At 36.3% G+C, this 19,629-nt stretch overlaps 2 protein-coding genes across 2 annotated transcripts; one reads left to right on the forward strand and one right to left on the reverse strand.

Annotated features, from left to right (window-relative positions):
- Window positions 1-1,944: 1,944 nt before the first annotated feature.
- sucla2 (succinate-CoA ligase ADP-forming subunit beta) lies at window positions 1,945-15,428 on the reverse strand. The gene is made up of 11 exons (XM_067373161.1): window positions 15,198-15,428; window positions 13,748-13,943; window positions 11,462-11,561; window positions 11,211-11,373; window positions 10,834-10,962; window positions 10,594-10,732; window positions 8,362-8,523; window positions 8,068-8,210; window positions 6,737-6,857; window positions 5,855-5,943; window positions 1,945-3,135 (listed from the first exon to the last, which is right to left on the reverse strand). Exons 1-11 carry the CDS (start codon window positions 15,279-15,281, stop codon window positions 3,061-3,063), a joined length of 1,401 nt encoding a protein of 466 aa, XP_067229262.1. The 5' UTR covers window positions 15,282-15,428; the 3' UTR covers window positions 1,945-3,060.
- Window positions 15,425-19,554, forward strand: nudt15 (nudix (nucleoside diphosphate linked moiety X)-type motif 15). The gene is made up of 5 exons (XM_067373167.1): window positions 15,425-15,563; window positions 15,660-15,755; window positions 17,035-17,211; window positions 17,353-17,549; window positions 18,646-19,554. The coding sequence occupies exons 3-5, from the start codon at window positions 17,045-17,047 to the stop codon at window positions 18,747-18,749; spliced, it is 468 nt and encodes a 155-aa protein (XP_067229268.1). The 5' UTR covers window positions 15,425-15,563; window positions 15,660-15,755; window positions 17,035-17,044; the 3' UTR covers window positions 18,750-19,554.
- Window positions 19,555-19,629: the final 75 nt, after the last annotated feature.

Raw genomic sequence — 19,629 nt, forward strand, 5'->3', positions numbered from 1 at the left:
TTTTAATAGCAGTTTGCATTGTAAATTACAGTTTTATACTGTAAAATTTACAGGTTGTTCTGTAAATATGTTAATGTATTTATTCTGTTCACACCTATTCCAAAGATGTGCTACAGGTTGGATACGGATGACAGTTTTCTGCAAATCAACCGTTTTTGCATGGGTTTAGTTTCATTTTACTATTATTTTAAATGAGTTTTCAAAGTATTTCAAAAATAGCAGTTGTGTAATCGGAAACTCATCTTTGATTAAATAGTTCTTTCAGCAACTGCTGAATATGTGTGTTCACACTCGTGTGAAACAGATGACCTTATTACATCATTCAGATATTCTTGAAACAACTCAAATTTAAATGGTAATTGTAAGATTTTATATATTTCTCCAGAAGTGGCCACTTTATATTAGCCAGAGCCTGGGTGAATGTTAGTATATATATATATATATATATATATATATATATATATATATATATATATATATATATATATATATATATATATATATATATATTTAAAAAAATAAAAAAAATCCTTAAAACATGATCAGTGCACAACATATGAAGAATAATATTGAATTAAGTTTTAAACATTGCAAACAGAATATATTAAAAAAACCTGCAAACACAATTCAAAATAGATGGTTTTTGTTGTTGTTTTGCTTGGTTTCAGCATTTATATAACAATTTAGTGAGGTTTATGCCAAAACATTTAAAACATTTATTTAAAGATATTTTCTGATTATTATATTTCATGCATTTCATTATAGTAATAAAATGCATTTTTATTTTTTATTCTTTTTGAAGAATCAATAGGCTAATAGAGAACCTGAAATTATATTTGACTATGAGACCAATACTGTGTGACATAATCAAAAAAAAAAATAAGAAGCAGCGCAGTATCGATTCACATCCAATAGAGAGAGATGAGCTGCAGAGTTTATGCATGCTCACAGAAGGGACCATATCAACATGAGTTTGCCTTATCCCATGCTTTACACATTCCCTTAAACATTCAAACACATCCGGGCCTATAGGGAATATGATAAACAAATCTCTAAGACTGCATTAAAACTAGCTCATAGTGTTTTTACTAGGTGGGTGTACATCACATCACCCTTAGCAAAGAAATATGTTGTTTTAACTTATTTAAAGCATGATGCATTTTCAACAGGCAGCCTAAAAAAAAAATCATCCCCACACAAGCACTTGTCTGAAGAGTGTATGTCAAAGATATTTCAACTCAACACTAGCATCATAGAAGTGGATTCATGAAAAAATATTTGTATCTTATATCTATATTTACCTGAACTAGTCTGGCACTCCAGAAGTTTGGCTGGTTAATATGGCCAAGTTAGCTCCTGTAAGATGTCGGAACTAAACCATCTGGCTACAGAAAAAAACATCTGTCTCATTTGATGGCATTTCAAAAGTAACTGTGTATAGCTGAAAATTTGTTTTGCAACAAATAAATTGCGATTTAAAAAAAAAAAAAAAAAAAAAAAAAAAAAAGTACATCTAAATTTGCATCTATTTAGGCCTAAATTTAAGATTCATGCATTTAAATTGCACATAAAATTGCCAACCATCTGGATTGCACTGTTTTAACATTAATAAACTTAATGTTATGATTATGTGTTAGTCATACATTTGCATCTATTTGATTTTATTTAAATAATCATATTTATTTTTTAAAAATGTATGCAAATTTCAAATTGCTTAGAATCAGGATAAGTGTTGATTGTGAAAACAACTAAATTTATACAAATATGAACAGGGTTCAAATATGGCTAACTGTGGAACAAGGAACATCGAATTAGCTAAAATGTATGAGATTAAAACAAGTGGATATGGTTATTGTGCATTTTAAACCAAGTCAGTTTAATAATACAAGTTCAGAAATCTTACCAGTTTCCTTTATGTGTGATTGACAAATATGCATGTATTGGTTTGTTAAAACTGTATTTAAATTGCATATTAAACATCATTTAAGCCTAATTATTTGAGTGTACAGTAAATATTTTGCAAGTGACAATTGTATTTAGGACTCTTAAAAGAATAGTTCAAGCAAAGATGGCATATTTCGTATCGCATACTTACAAGGGGGTCCTGCTCCAGCTGAGCAACTGCCATTGAGATGAATGGGAATGGATAGTTGAGGCATTACAGACTTCAAACTGCGAGCTGCCACATCCATACATTTCCTTCCCACAAAGTTGAATTCTCACTACAGGACCCAAAGATGAGTCAAGGGAAGAAAAAGTACATGTTCTACATTTCAAAAATAGACAGCGACAGAGCCTTTGAGAAGAATCAAACATCATCCTCCGAGACGCTCGAGAATTTTTATTGTTTTCTGTATCCGCTGTACCGGTTGCTCCATGTCAGACTGAGAGAACACCAATAACACACATATTCCCTGTGAGTGCTTGTGCGTTTGCTTAAAAGGGAAATGGTGCGTTTCTCTTCAGGAGACCATAGATGACATCCTACATCGACACTCACTCCCGCCGGAAAACAGAAGAAGGCGAGGGAGAGAGGGAGGAAGAAAGAGGGGGTGGAATTTTCTTTTAATGATACTGTGTGCGAGTTTATATGTGGCAATAGGACCAGTGTGTCAGAGACATTCTATATCAAGAGAGATGGCTCTCCGTGTACATTTCAACAGTATAAATACAGTCCCACATAAATACTTCCTCCGCTTAAGAAATCAAGCAAACAATAACATTGACAAAACAAACAGCAGTAGGCAGTAACACTGACCCGATCTAAACCAATGGAACCAAAAAAACCTTAACAGTATGTGATTGGACTGATTTGATGGGCTCTGCACTGGATGAGGTTGATCGGATGAAATAAAATGTGCTTTTACAATCTGAAAGCACTGATGAAACAGAAGGGGAAGCACAGACAGACAGAAACGAGAGCTGACAGAAGCTTGAGCAGGGCGTGGGATTGTGGAGAACTCTACTGGAGGTCTGAGACGAGACAAGCTCAGGTGCTGGGCTTAGATTCAGTTCATATAAGATGGTTTCAATGGTGAGGTGGCATGTGAGTGTGTTCTGTTAGATGGGCAGCTGGAACTTGACATCAACTTGGGCCTCTTTGGCCAATGATACAATTTCAGAAAGCTTCACAACCTAGAGAAAAAGAGAAGGATATGGTAAAAGTTTCACAATGAAACTCCTCCTAATTATAACACAGTGTCCTACTTCAGAGTAAAAAGCAACAAAAGCTTTTTCTCATTTTGATAATTCATGCCGTGGCAAAAAAAGCTTTACATGATGGTACATTAAAAATATCAAATGTGTTCTGCTTGGCTGTCATAAATGTCAGGTCATGCTGCGGTTGCACATTCACGGCGGAAAGACAAATTGCTTGTAGCTGAAATCATTCTTTGTAATGAGATTTGTGTAGATTCTATTTACTCAGTGCAAAGTTGTACAGACTGCAACATTTGCTTTCATTCTTCTTTTTGTACACTTTCACTTTTTCAGACAACACAGTAAGGTGCCATTTAGTTAATGCATTATGCACCGTGATTTAAAGGATTAGTTCTAGAAATAAAGTTTCCTTGTAATTTACTCACCCCCCATGTCATCCAAGATGTTTATGTCTTTCTTTCTTCAGTCAAAAAGAAATTACACTACAGGATTTTTCTCCATATAGTGGACTTCACTGGGGTTCAACAGGTTGAAGGTCCAAATGTCAGTTTCAGTGCAGCTTCAAAGGGCTCTACATGATCCCAGCCGAAGAATAAGGGTCTTATCTAGCGAAATTATCGGTTATTTAAAAAAAATAAAATTAAAAAAAAGTATATACTTTTTAACCTCAAATGCTCGTCTTGCACTGCTCTGCGATGTGTCACGCATTACTTAATCATGTTGGAAAGGTCACGCGAGACGTAGATGGAAGTACAGATCCAGTCTCTACAAAGTGAACATGCAAAGACTAAGTCAAACGGCCTTTACAAAAAAAGGTAAAACACTGATGTCGGATGATTTTGAAGTTGGAGGAGAAAATGAGATGGAGATGAGATTTTTTTCCCCCTACCGCGGTATTTCCGCCTATGTCATGCGTGACCTTTCCAATTGGATTATGTAATGTGTGCCACATCACAGAGCAGTACAAGATGAGTATTTTTGGTTAAAAAGTATATAAATTTGTATTATTATTTTTTTTTTTTTTGAAAATAACCGACCGTTTCGCAAGACCCTTATTCCTCATTTGGGATTGTGTGGAGCTCTTTGAAGCTGCACTGAATTTGGACCTTCAACCCGCTGAACCCCAGTGAAGTCCACTATATGAAGAAAATCCTGGGATGTTTTCCTCAAAAACCTTAATATCTTTTCGACTGAAGAAAGACTTAAACATCTTGGATGACATGGGGGTGAGCAAATTATCAGGAAATTTAAATTCTGAACTAATCCTTTAACAAACCGCTATTTTTTTACAGTATTTATTAATCTACATTAATTTATTTGATTTTTTGTTCATTCATAATATATTAAATTCAAAATTTATACTTGAAATACATATTATATATTTATAACTTGAAATGTTAAATGTAAATTAATATTACCTAAGATTAATAAAAGCTGTGCTCAGTGACACATTTTTGAGTTGGTTTTGGATCATTGTCCTGATAGAAGATCCAACCGTGGCTCATTATAGGATTTCTAGCAGAAGCGGCCAGGTTTTGATTTTTTTTATCTGTTGATATTTGGTAGAATCCATGATACCATGTATCTGAACAAGATGTCCAGGACTTCCAGCAGAAAAATAGGCCCACAACATTAAAAGATCCCGCAGTATATTTTCATATTCATCTGACCATAGAACCTGGTCCCATTTGAAGTTCCAATCATGTCTGAGAACTTAATATACTGGACATTGTTTCTGGATGATATTACCCAAGATTAATAAAAGCTGTACAAATATTTTTCATTGACTACGTTTACATGCACCCTCATAATGTGATTATAATAAGATTCAGGCAGTATTGCGATTAAACTTTACCTCATGCAAACACAATACTTTGATCAAATTAATAAGATCAAGTAGTAAATCGTAGTAAAACATGGCATATGCTGATTTTAATCGCAATAAATGGGCATGTAAACACTTATCTATTCCACACTGACCAAAGTGTGCATGTGCATTTTTGGGTTTGCTGTTGACAAAGTTGCGCCACATGAATATAATGCAGTATTTTGATGGTATTGAAATTGAGACATTTTAGACTCATCACCGAAAAAATGACTGAGGCCGGATACCAAAGAACCGGGGAACTAATCCATGTGCTGAAAGAGTGTGGAACACCTACTGTATGCGAGTTTATCATCTGTGCATTGGGGTATGTGAATAATGATGGTAGAAATAACCATAATTCTTAGTGAATAATCAGAATAATGAAAATTGTGTAAAGGTGCTTGTGCCATGCAAAAATCTTGCAATTTAGACCGTACTTTGATTATTAGAAAGAATCACATTATTGGTGCACATGTAAGCAGTCAATGTTAGTTCATGAAACCTAATGTATCAAGGAATTGAACCTTATTGTATAAGTGTTACCAATTTTTTTTGCATGTGTGCATTTTTACAGTTCTCCAATAAAATCAATTTCAAAGTGTAAATGTTGTCATTTTTACATTCGTTTTTGTCCCATCACCCAAGAATAAGCAACGTTGAAATGCCTGAGAAGGGTGACTAAATAGTGACAGATTTTTTATTTTTTGGGTGAACGTCTTAAGACTATCAATTTGATTCCTGAACCATGATGTGCAGATTCTTCTCAATATTTCCACTCCTTGTCAGTTTCGATTTGCCCATATGCATGCATAAACGAGAGTAACGCACCATTTTGGCCGCCTCGTCCAGATCATCACAGGCCAGGATCTTCAGAGGGCTGGCAGCGATCAGAGCCTTGGCATCGTCCACTCTTGTTCCTGGAGATCAGACAAGCATGATGAGAGTGAGATGAAGGACAGAAAACATGAGCCACCTGCACAAATATCCCTTTCCAGACTTTTTTCTTTCTGTCACCCTTCTGTCAATGTTTCCTCTCTCAGACCTTCCAGGTCTTCTTGTTTGTTTGTTTTTTGCAGTCTTTTATTAACAGAGATAAACTCATTGGTCAAAAAGTGTATTAAGACTTTTCCATGCCCTTTCCAATCATCTGTGGTTTATGGATATGGATTTTTAATAATTATTTAAATTCTGACTGCTTCTGTAATTAATCATTCAGACCTATTTGTAAACCAGTTCATCTGATTCATTAAAATGAAGAAACTTAGATAGATATCACAATGTCTTGAAAGCAAGTTTTGCTTTATAGAAGAGCAACATCTACCCAATGAAACATTTTTAAGTCATGTGCAACTAGAAAAATCTATATTTAGTACCAGTATTTTCCATTTCCAGTTTTCAAGTCTGGAATATTTCCAGGTTTTCCATGACCATGAGAATCCTGATAGAAAGAGTCTAGAGAGTAAACTGCTTGCTCTGATAAGCCTTTGTTTCCCATTCATGTGATTTTCTAATCAAACCTACCTTGAAGTGCTTGTTCTTATGGGTATAATGATAACATGATTCAATTTTTCAGGTCAGCACTCTTTTAAATAAAGTATGGGGGCTGAAAAATATTTTTAATGGGTTTGAAACCTTCCCTCCACCTCTCCATTGATCAAAGTCATCCGCACCATCAATCATAATCATAGTGTTAAGTTCGGTCTCTCTCACCTTGTAACCGCACTACGATGGGGATTTTCAGGTCCAAGTCAGTGACAGCCATGATAATGCCCTGTGCAATGACATCACACCGCATGATGCCACCAAAGATGTTCACCAAAATAGCTTGGACCTTTTAGAAAGAAAATAGCATTTACTGTAGGCAAACTAGATTTGGACTTTTTCCTGAAGAAAACATGAGAGGTGCTGATGATATGTGGTTGCAAGTAGTTTTTAAAGGGATAGTTAACCCAAAAATGAAAATTTGATGTTTATCTGCTTACCCCCAGTGCAGTCAAGATGTAGGTGACTTTTTTTCTTCAGTCGAACGCAAATTATGATTTTTAACTGCAACCACTGCCCTCTGTCAGTCAAATAATAGCAGTGATTGGGAACTTCAACTATAACAGTAAATAAAACTTGCTTAGACAAATCAAAATTAAACCCTGCGGCTCGTGACGACACATTAATGTCCTAAGACACGAAACGATCGGTTTGTGCGAGAAACCGAACATTATTTATATAATTTTTACCTCTAATACACCACTATGTCCAACTTCGTTCAGCTTCCTGTTAGTGAGGTCAAAAAACGCGTTCTGGTGACGGAAGTGACGGAAGCCCATATACTTCAATGAGCGCGAGACATCACTTCCGTTGTCAGAGCGCGATCAGACCTCACTAGCCGGAAGCTGAACGCAGTTGGACAGAGTGGTGTATTAGAGGTAAAAAATTATATAAATACTGTTCGGTTTCTCGCACAAACCGATCGTTTCGTGTCTTAGGACATCAATGTGCCGTCACGAGCTGCAGGGTTTAATTTGGATTTGTCTATGGAAGTTTTTTTGACTCTTATTGTTCAAGTTCCCAATCACTGCTATTATTTGACTGACAGACGGCAGCGGTTGCAGTTAAAAATCATAATTTGCGTTCGACTGAAGAAAAAAAGTCCTCTACATCTTGGATGCACAGGGGGTAAGCAGATAAACATCAAATTCATTTTTTGGGTGAACTATCCCTTTAAGGTGTTCTTATGTGGTTGCTAGGCCGTCGCAAGGTGGTTACCGCCCAAATATCTATGATAATTTGGACCCTAAATATAGCTTGTGTCCCTACTAAGTATATGCACTTTTTTTCTGTTTTTAGCATGACTGTCTTCCTCCACAAAATATATATATATATATATATATATATATATATATATATATATATATATATATATATATATATCATTCAGTGACAATAACTGCTCCACTAATAAGAGAGTGGGCATAAAAAAAAAAGAAAGAAAAAAAAGAACGAAGAAAAATGCAATGCAGCACTGCCTCACTTGACCATGACATTACCTTTTTATCAGAAGTGATGAGCTTGAAGGCCTCCGTCACCTGCTGCGCAGTGGCTCCGCCTCCAACATCCAGGAAGTTAGCGGGTGTTCCACCATGCAGTTTAATAATGTCCATGGTTGCCATAGCGAGTCCAGCCCCATTGACTAAACAAATATGACATCATATTTAATCTAAAAAACTAGTAAAATAGGTACAAACCACAAAAGAAAAGTTTACTAAAAGTGCAGAATTTAATATAAACCAATAATAGAATGTATTTTTCTGTAATGGAGGGTCGAGGGTTTTTGTACTGACCCAGGCAGCCAATAGTCCCGTCTAATCCGATGTAGTTGAGGTCTGCTTTGGCTGCCTGTCTGTCTCTGGCGTCCTCCTGGCTCCAGTCTCGCATGTCGAACACTTTCTTCTGTCTATAGGCAGCATTTGAGTCAAAGTTGATCTTAGCATCCATACACATCACTGCAAAGCACAGAGGAAGATTTGCATGAACCTGTGGGCCTGGTTATGGAGCATTACAGTGATGGGTAGGGCTGTACAATATAGCATTGCTTTTCTGTGATATACTATATTATGATACGAAACAGAGGAATTGCCACCAGATGACTAGATTAATGGCTTTAAAGTGAGTTATTCATCATATAATAATTAGGGGGGGGTTTGCTAGAGACTATCTCCTTCCACTTCAGTTTTCATAGACCACATTATCACTGTTTTGGACCCATTCAATTTCTATAAAATAATAATTATGATTTTTAGAGTGATTATTTAACAATATAAGAAATATATTGTAATACTAATGTACTGTGAAAACAAAAATAATCAAGTACTTAATAAAATGTATTTTAAGGTGTCCTTGTTTCAGTGATTTTACACATGTAAGTACTGAGTGATACTACATGTACTTACTATAGGGTTAGGGTGTGGTTTAGGGTTACTTGCATGTAATTGTGCATCATTTATAGTTATGCTACATGTAACATGTAACAAGAACACTGTAAAATAAAGTGTCACCTAATTGTATTTTACAGGCTTAAATGTAGGGTAGGCCATTTTTTATAAACACTTTTTGCTATGCTGGTTCAAACTCTTCACATCCCCCATGCCCCAGCGGGGGGGGGGGGGGGGGGGGGGGGAGACAATCAAACTCTCTCCATTGACTTTGTATTGCGTGAAGCTGCCTCCTTGTCATTTCTTGCTTCTAACAAAAGACAGAACAATATCTAAAAGCTGCTGTGTGACAGGATGTACAGCAAACAGAACTACGTTTTTATAAGATGCCGAACAGTAAAAGCCAGCCTTTAATGAGACAAAAGTGGAGATCGGCAGTAAGACGTGAGACATCAGCAAGAAGAATCGCAAATTGTGGGATCCTGGCACTCAGTATGCCTACGTGTGAAGTAAACATTTTGTCAGTAAACTTTTTTTGTCATAATGAAGGTTTTTATTTTTATTTTTAGCATATCCTGTCGGCAATTACGTTCCCTCCAGTGGGCATAGTTCTCAGAGTAATATGCACGTTGCACTCTTTCTCAATTGCCTGTATCCACTTTTGTGTCCTTAAATGCTTTTGTTTTTTTTGGGGTCGATAGCTTATAAAAACTTAGTTCTGGGTTTTTTAGCTGGTTTACTGTACACCCTGTCACATAGCAGCTTTTAGACAATGTTCTGTTTTTTGTTATAAGTCAGAAATGACAAGGAGGCAGCTTTAAGCATTACAATGTCAAAGCCCCGTGGGTGTGGTTTTCAGATTATGACACGTGTTGCTCTGTCTCTATGCAGAGTTGTAGACAGGCAGTCACCAGGTGCCACAAACAAAGAGCAGCTATCTTTTACAGTTCCTCCTGAACCAAAACAATGAGCTTATGCTGCGTACATGCCATGTCGTAAACGTAATTACAAGGTGGCAACCCATGACGCTCTAACCTGAGCTGTTCACATCCTCAGACTCAGAATTATTCATTTCTATGTCAACACTGTCTATGCCGAAATGAATCTGCAGCAGTCAGGTGGTACAAGTAAGAGCTCTGTAAGTTGTTTACATTAACTGTTGTAATGTTATGTTTTAAAACATGACGTATGGGTCTCTCGTGACGCTTTGCAGACTCTGCTCTGGCTGTGCGGATTCATGTGTTTTGAAGGAGGCGTGGCTTTGGAGATGCGCTGAAGGGTTCTAATGATCTAATGTTTTCAAAGCTAGCTTGCTATTGCTAGCCTCTCTGAAATTGCCAACCCTACCTTTAATACAACTGTAAAATTACTATTATTAACAATAATTACTTTCTTAAATTTCTTCATTTTCAAACATTAAGCTTGGCAGCTTTCTGTATTTCAGAGTGAAGAGCTGTACAAGTTACACAGTGTAGCATTTCATTTTGAAACCCACAGTTCAAATAATTATTTAAATACAAAGGCAGTAAGTCATTATGAGATATCGTTTTTTTCTCCCCGATATATATTGTGCAACCCTAGGATTGGGTTGTTTAATGTGTACATAATGGTGTAAAGTGCAGGGTGTCTACTTTAATGTACCAATGCCAGATGCATCCTCCACCATTGGGTTGATCTCCACCATAGATGCATCGTACTTGATGAACACATCATAGAGTTTCAACATGTTTTCTGCAGCTTCATTGATCAATGCAGCGGGGAAACCCATCTTCTTAGCCACCTGACAGAGAGAAAAAGAGAACAAAAAGATTTTTCATTCAGAAGTCAGTGTGGGTACCGTCTTGCAGAGCTATATTATACTCTGCGTATATTATGCCTCACCTTAATAGCCTGATCCATCTTAATACCCTGCACGATATCAATAGGCTCTTTCACAATGGCATCGGGATTCTCTGCAGCCACATCCTCAATGTTCACGCCCCCCTGAGAACTGCCAATCAGCACGGGACCCTGTAGGAGGTTAAGTAGAACCCATGTGATCATTTTAAGGGCAGGTGAAACCAATAAAGTCATGCCATTTCTGGTCATGACACAGTAAAAGTTGCCCTCTACTGGCCAATCTGCAAAGTGGTGCATGTAAAGTGGTGATGTAATTTTGTATGCTTCTTGTTAAAAGACTTTATACTTGAAAGAATTCATATGCAAAGCAATTTTATAGATAAACCACATAGTAATAATGACATAGTGTGATCTCTCACCTGGAAAGTCCTCTCCATGGTGATGGCAAAATAATACTCTCTGCGTGGGTATCTGCGCTCACAGATAAACACCTGGTTACAGATCCGCCCTGCCTCTCCTGTCTGCTTAGTGAACAGCTTTTTGCCAATCATCTTAGAGGAGATGTCCCTCGCTTCCTCTGGCCTGCAGACACAAAGAGGGTGAGAGGACAAAGAGGTGAAATCAGAAATGTAATGAGGCAATGAACAATAATGTTGGCACAAACACTCACGAGTAAACGATTCTGACTCCGCCCTTAAATCCTCCCTCAAAAGTGCCTTTGCCTCGACCACCCGCCAACACTTGGGCTTTTACCACCAGGTCTTTAGAGCCTGAGAAAAGAGTAAATAATAATGAGAAAAAAAAACCTTGACAAAACACATGGCCATGCTCAAAGGACATTAGCAAACAAACAAAGATCATTTAAATTGACAGATGAAAGATCCACTACAAAACTGCTGCATCCTCAACCAATGAGTCACACTGTAATTACCTACAGTCTCTGGATTACCACACACAGGACAGGCTTATGCAAGACTGGGCCTGACTGTTTGATTGATGCAATGCCACAAAACATGACGTAAGTCACAGTTTTTTTATTTACAAGGATTTAAACCGCATAACCAGGGTGAAAACAACAGACTTACGACACCAATGAGAAGGTGCTTAAAACAGGTGAAGTTTTATACAATTTCTACTGGGATTCATAACGTTACAAGCTCTGTTTTCAATAAACAGACAGAATTATATATTTTATTAATACAAAGATATTAATTAAAACTAAAGTTCTGTCATTATTTAGTCACCCTCATTTTGATTAAGGCCCTCATTAAGTTTTTATTTAAAGAAATTTATACTTTTATTGAAGAAGGATGCATTAAATTGAAAAGTGACAGTAAAGAGACACTTCTAATCTTAGAAAAGATTTAGATTTCAAATAAATGCTGCTCTATTGAACTTTCGAATCAAAGAATCCTGACCAAAAAAAAAAAAGTTTTTAGCGTTGATAATAATAAGAAAATGTTTCTCAAACTGATTTCTGAAGGATCATGTGACACTAAATAAATAACATTTTAAAATATATTAAAATAGAAAACAGTTATTTTTAATTGTAATAATATTTCACAATATTACTCTTTTTATCAAATATTTTTTTCAGCTGTCTGGTGCTTTTGGTGCTTGCTTTCAATGTATGGAAAATAGTGGCATGAACATTCCAATGAACAAGAAAATCTGTTATAGGGGTTTCAGAAAACATCAGGGAGAGTAAATAATGACAGAAATGTCAGCTCTGGTTGAACGAACATTTTGGAAAGGTCACACGTGACGTAGGCGGAAGTACTGACCCAGTGCCTACAAAGCGAACAAGACTAAGTCAAACGCCCTTAAAAAAAAAAAAAGGTAAAACAATGATGTTGGATGATTTTGAAGGTGGAGGAGAGAAAATAAGATGTAGTTTTTTCACCCTACCATGGTACTTACATGCGTGACACATCACAGAGCAGTGCAAGACGAGCATTTGTGGTTAAAAATGATATCAATTTGTTTTTGTTTTTTTAGAAAATGACAGATTGTTTCACTAGCCTTTGAAGCTCACTGAAACTGACATTTGGACCTTCAACCAGTTTGTAGCTGTCAAAGTCCACTATATGGAGAAAAATCTTGGAATGTTTTCCTCAAAAACCTTAATTTCTTTTCAACTGAAGAGAGAAAGACATAAACATGTTGGATGACATGGGGGTGAGTAAATTATCAAAAAAACTTATGTTCTGAAGTGAACAAATCCTTTGTACCACGTTGCAGCTCTGAAAAAAGGAAGTGCCCCACGAAACACCATTTAACCGCTGAATTGACATTGTGAAACTATGGATATTTCCAACTTTGCCCATGTTGCAATTTTGCACACTTTCTGCATCCCTGAATGTCCAGTTTGTTGCATTTACCAAAAATATTCATTTGGTATTCCAAGAGTAAAGTCCAGGCTTATGCTGCTCTGAGACAGATTACACCAAGATCGGGACTGATGGGTCATATAAACCCACTCTCTATTGTGCATGTTTCTCAGTCTAAAGCTAGTTCCTCCATGCTTGTGACACACTACCCTCCTTTATTCCGGCTAACAGCACTGCCTGTCCATCACGGGACTGTGTGGGTGCTGCCTATATGCTGACAGTCAAATTAAAGGTTAGGGCAGCCACATTCTCCAGAGGTGGCACAAATCTATGTTTAGACTGCAGCGTGTGTGAGAACAGCACAACAGCTGAAACACAAACACACAGTACTTTCAAGACCCTAAAATAGGGTAATAAGGGTCAAAACACCGTAATCTGACCTGTGTAAAAGAATAGTGGATCGGAAAGTAAGCTAACGGTTACATCGGCATGCTAAAATACATGAACAGAGAATATACATATGAACAAGTCAGCATATTCCATAACTACAGTTATGCAGTCCCTTTAAGAATACGTATCAATTTTCCTCAATTAGTGCCCAGCAGCATATGTTCATCTGTTCTTACCGATCTGCTTGGCAGCAGCATAAGCCTCGTCAGGCGTGTTGGCCACCATACCCGCGGGCACAGAGATGCCCGCCTCCTTCAGCAGCCCGATGCTCATGTACTCATGCAGGGAGAGGTTTCTCTGCTGCTGCACCGACAGCATTGGGGACGGCTGGTTCCCATGGTTACCAAATAGACCAGATGTCCCACCAAGCACCTGGTAAATGAATATAAAGAGACAAATTAATTCCAACTCCACAAAGAAATTCTTGTTGCACTGCAAAACAAGGGACTGAACAAGAGATATTACTGCTATAAAGTCTTGGTCATATTTACACTGCAAACACTTACTTTTGTGGATTGCTAAACAATGTTCACAAGACCAGGGAAAATCTCAGATAAAAGCTTCTTACAGTGATGCAGTTTACATCCATACGCCAGCAGATGGCAGCAAGTGAGTGTCTTTCATTGAATTGAATCTTTATTGAATCATTTACCTAACTGTTTCATTTTTGAAGGGTTTTGGAAAGGCACTGTAAAGATAATTATTATTATTATTATTATTGACAATTAAGTAGATCTGTTAATTTTCCTCCTCTTGTCAAGTTCTATGTAAAATATTTAACAATATCCATAATTTTAACTGCATGGTCTTCAGTCATTTTTGCACATTAAGGACTCTCACACTTCCTAATATATTATGATATCTAAATTTTAAAAAAAATAAACTACACCATTTTACTTACAATGAGTAATTATATTTATTATTCATGTTTTTATGGAAAGAACTTTAAAACTAAATAAATTCAAGAGCCTTTCAGCAACATGTGGATATGTGGGATCATAATACCTATTGAAAGACTGTCTGCACCAGCAACAGAGAGATCATTAATGTGCTAATTAATTACCAATTCATCATTTGCTGTACTCCAAAGACAAATGCAGTACAATAAATACATGGAATTAAATACCTGGGTGTCTTACTCAAGGGTACAACCTTCCAATGACCAAACAGAAACAAGGTTTACAGTTAGAATTTTGTTCATTATAACAGACACAATTGCAGTTCTGAATTGTTCAGTTGTTTAATTTATTAACCAGATGGCACTACAGTTGATCAGACACACTGAAGTGAAACCAAACAGATTGTCCCTCTGTCCATGTAGGTCAAAGTTAACTAGTAAACCCAGATGACATGTACAGTGTGTATGATAACCATATAATCAAACAGACACACTAAAACCACAGATATTTCAACATGAATCTGGTTAGACTACAAAAGAACATCCACTCAAAGGATAATGAATAGGCTTGCTAACCTAAGCATTACTAGTAATGATAGGCAGTTAGCCTGAAGGCTAATGTCAAAGGAGAATCGGCCATTTGGTGTCATTGAAAGTGACCAAAACAGCAAGATACTTTACAAATGACAATCGGATAGAGTTATCTGGTGTGTGTACGTAAAACTGACCTTAGCTGCCGAGCTTAAAGTCGTCCTGGAGCCGGAATTCCTCAGTCCAGCGGACAACCGGCCACAGATCAGGGACGTCGCCATGTTGCTCTGTGTACAAGCAGCGCAGCAGAAAAACAACTGACTGGACGCGCCTGCGTTAGAACGTACGTCAACTGCGCAACTGCACCTCAAGAATAGCGGCGGGTTATTTCCTTCCGCATGAGCCAAAGCGTTTCAAATCAGTTTGTGTTGAACGTTTGTGACAAATATGTAATTTCATTTGGGAATAAAGATGATTTGCTACCTTTTGTACATCTCATAGACCACGAACGTCACGAGCCAGGTCGTGAAAGACATGCTATCTGTTACGGACTTCTCCACTAGGTAAGTTTAGACTGCTGTTTTTCCACTAGAGAACTGTTGCTTAATTATGCTCATGCCGATACCCAGCATTTCACATATTCCTCACTCTCTCACTAGTTTTGATTAATTCCATCATCCAGAAGAATCCGCTCTCCAAAAAGAATCAGTGACGCTTTCTGCAGTTTACATTCTTACGCCAGTAGATGGCAGCAAGTGAGTGTTTTTTGTGTGTTCTGACAAGTTTTTGAATTATTGACCTGATTCATTTAAAAAAAACATAACTGTGTTGTTCACAAATGATGCTTAAGCAGATCTATTATTTTTTCATCCACTCAAGTTCTATGTATGACTTTTATCAAAGTCTAGCAGAAGGATAACAATAATTGCATAAATATGAGATTCTTACGGTTGCCGAGAGAGCTCAACGCGCTGCAAATAAAGAAAACATCTTCATCAGTTTGACAACACACGCGCTGCAAACTCCACAACACTTACAAATAGTGAAACGCGCTGCAAATAAAGAAAACGTGGAGTTTGCAGCATGTGTGTTGTCAAACTGACGAAGATGTTTTCTTTATTTGCAGCGCGTTGAGCTCTCTCGGCCACCGTAGATTCTACAATAACAATAATTTAAATTGTGTGTAGTCATCATCAGTCATTTGTACACATTCACGGACCTTCCATCCTTTCCTCAAGATATCTTGATGTCTAAAACAAATGTTACTCTGTAAAATACAAAAAAAAAAAATTGTGATAATGTTTACGCTAAAAAGGTGTGGAATAATTCATATTTTTAAATATTATCCCTGTGACAGCAAATCTGAAGTCTTCAGTGTTAAAGGATCTTTCAGAAATCAGAATAAATTGTAACAAAATTTCACAATATTTCACAATGTTTTTTTTTTTACAGTATTTTGATTTTAAAAAATGCAGCTATGGTGAGCATAAGAGTCTTCTTTCAACAAAATTAAAAAAATCTTAAAGGGTTAGTTCACCCAAAAATGAAAATTCTGTCATTTATTACTCACCATCGTGCCGTTTTACACCTGTAAGACCTTCGTTGATCTTCGAAACACAAATTAAGATATTTTGGTTGAAATCCGATGGCTCTGTGAGGGAGCAATGACATTTCCTCTCTCAAGATCCATTAATGTACTAAAAACATATTTAAATCAGTTCATGTGAGTACAGTGGCTCAATATTAATATTATAAAGCGACGAGAATATTTTTGGTGCGCCAAGAAAAAAAAAAAAAACGACTTATTTAGTGATGACCGATTTCAAACCACTGCTTCAGGAAGCTTCAGAGCATTAATGACAGAATTTTCATTTTTTTCATTGGGTGAACTAACCCTTTAATTATTTCAAACATTTGACCATTATTGTTATTTTTTTAATGGAAAGGATGGAACTTGGTTTAAATCTCAGATGGTACTCTAAGTAAACAATTTATCAGATTACTACAGCAATATAACTGTGTGTTTCATCACAGTTTAAATACAATGTCTGAGGCTGTTCAAAATGGAAACCCCTTCCTCAGACACCCTGGAGTGGGACTTGGGGTTCTTGTGACAGACTCCTCCAATCCAGGATGTGTCCTGTTAGGAAAAAGAAAAACCGTAGTTGGGAAAGGCACCTACCAATTACCAGGAGGTCACATTGAGTTCGGGTGAGTTTACTGTCTCAAAAATGCATCAGCGGGCCCTTTACTAATGATAAGCAAACACATCACAGTATCAAATTAGAATTCCTGCTTATTCATTTTAACTTTGTTTTCTTGTGTTGCATGCAAATGAATTTCACTTATTAGAGAAACTTTTGAGGAGTGTGCCCAGAGAGAGGTGATGGAGGAAGCTGGTGTCCATCTGAAGAACATCCGCTTTGCATCCGTCGTCAACTCCATCAAACTGGAAGAAAACTACCATTATGTCACAATCCTCATGCAGGGAGAACTGGACAGGTCTTTCTCAGCTGAACCAGTTAATCTGGAGCCAGAGAAAAATGAAGGTAAATTGTTTCTTTGAATGTGTTAAAGCCTGTGTAGTCTCAGCCCCAGATGGCCCACCCACAGATCATTCATGATAGTGATAAAAATCTGTCATGTGACACTATTGCCTGGTCTCACACCAACTTGGCAGTCACTGTTACAACAGTTTTGAGCAAATATTAAAATATTTTTGAATATAGCTACAATATAAGATATTGAAAACATGACTTTTTACAAGCTTTAAAGGCTGTTTTGGTTATTAAAAACATTAGATATGTTAGACAAACTATTAATTAAATGCCCTTATGCTTTTTCTGATATTATCTTTCATGCAGTATTTAATAAAGCTGTTTGTGAATGTAAAAGGTCTGTAAGTTTCAAAGATCAAAGTGCACGACAAATGGAGTTATTGTCTCTCAAAAAGAGTGTTACAACATTTCTGACACAACATTTCATGGGTGTTTCATTTCTGACACGTGCTGTAAGCAATAGACCAATGTCACAACAGAGTATGCATGCAAACCTTTTGTAGGAGAAAATTAGGAACCTTTAATAGCATAATAGTGGCACTTTGACTTAAAACTAAAATAGTATGAAAAGTAGGTCTACGCATATAAAATCTCTGTAACTCCCATCCCAACCCTCCTTAAAATGGTCATTTCTTCTTGATTATGTCTGACAATTACAGACATACATTTTGACAGGTGGATTGATACTCAATTCAATGTAATATGAAAAATTTTGAAACATTTTACAAACAAACAATTTTTGGACACTTTACATGTTGGTTAGGCTACTATCTAAATGCATGCTTTTTGGCCAGAATAGCCACATATGACTTTCAGCAAACCTAACTGTAGATTTACTCAATGTTTACATAGCTATGCATTTTATAAAACAATGTAATGTGTTTGGATTTCTATGTTATGAGTAAGTAGTGAGTAAATTAGTTTTAGTATTACACATCGATTTAATGTATTGTTATATCAGCGAAGATAATACAGAAGAATTAGTGATTCGTTTTTAATTATTTGACTATATCTTAAAGTTCCTAAATGCCAAGAAAGCACATTTTGAACATTGCTGCAGTAATACACTAAAAGATTTATTTCTCAGGTTGGACATGGAGGCGATGGGACGATTTTCCCCCAGAAGAGCAGCTGTTCTTGCCATTGGCCAACCTGAGACAGCAGGGCTTCCAGCCATTCAGAGAGAGTTAAAAGGGATTTTCTGTAATTAAGTTATCAATCTTATCTCTCCCTGGCTTTATCTGATTCAGGATCAGGTGAACTGAACTCACCTTAGGCATTTTCTTGCTCATTTTGAGCTCGCTCCGTGACCTCAAGTAGTAGGACATACTTGACTGTTACGTATATTTCATTACTGAATATTCATCCAGCCTCTCAATAGCCTCTTTCAAGTAATGATTTTATTGAACACACGTGTACTAAATTATATCAGGGCTATTAATGCTTATCAGTCATATATTTATGTATTTCGTACATGCTGGTAAAGTGTCTATGGATTGCATTTGTCACGGGTGATGTTACAATAAAATATTTAGATAACAGTTTACAGTAAGGTGTAATTTGTTAACATTAGTCAATGCATTAGATATCATAAACTAACAAGAGCAATACTTTTACAGCATTTAATAATTTTGGTTAAATTAAGTTGTATATAGTTAACAGTTTTTTTATAAACAAATATGAATTAACAATGTATATTAATAAATTAACCTATAGTAGTAATGAAATTAATCTTATTGTAAAGTGTTACCTATATGTCATCATAACTTCCTCAGGTATAACTCTAATCGCTCCCACCAGACAACACCCTTTTACTGTGTAATCCTACTGCAAGAATTTCGTAACATATCGTTTTCAACATAAACATTACCTGCACTCAAATATTACCTGGTTGTTTTATCATGTTGGGTTGGACAGTCTTTTTTTCTTTTTCTTTTTCTTTTATTTTTTTTGAAACCTTGACCAATACCTGTGAAATTATTATATTATATTATACTTTGTGTTTTTCATGTAATATTTATTAATACAACTTTATTAAACAGAAACAAAAGATGTTGTGGATATTAAAATT

This window comes from Chanodichthys erythropterus, chromosome 21 (genome assembly GCF_024489055.1).
Source record: "Chanodichthys erythropterus isolate Z2021 chromosome 21, ASM2448905v1, whole genome shotgun sequence".
Taxonomy (NCBI): domain Eukaryota; kingdom Metazoa; phylum Chordata; class Actinopteri; order Cypriniformes; family Xenocyprididae; genus Chanodichthys; species Chanodichthys erythropterus.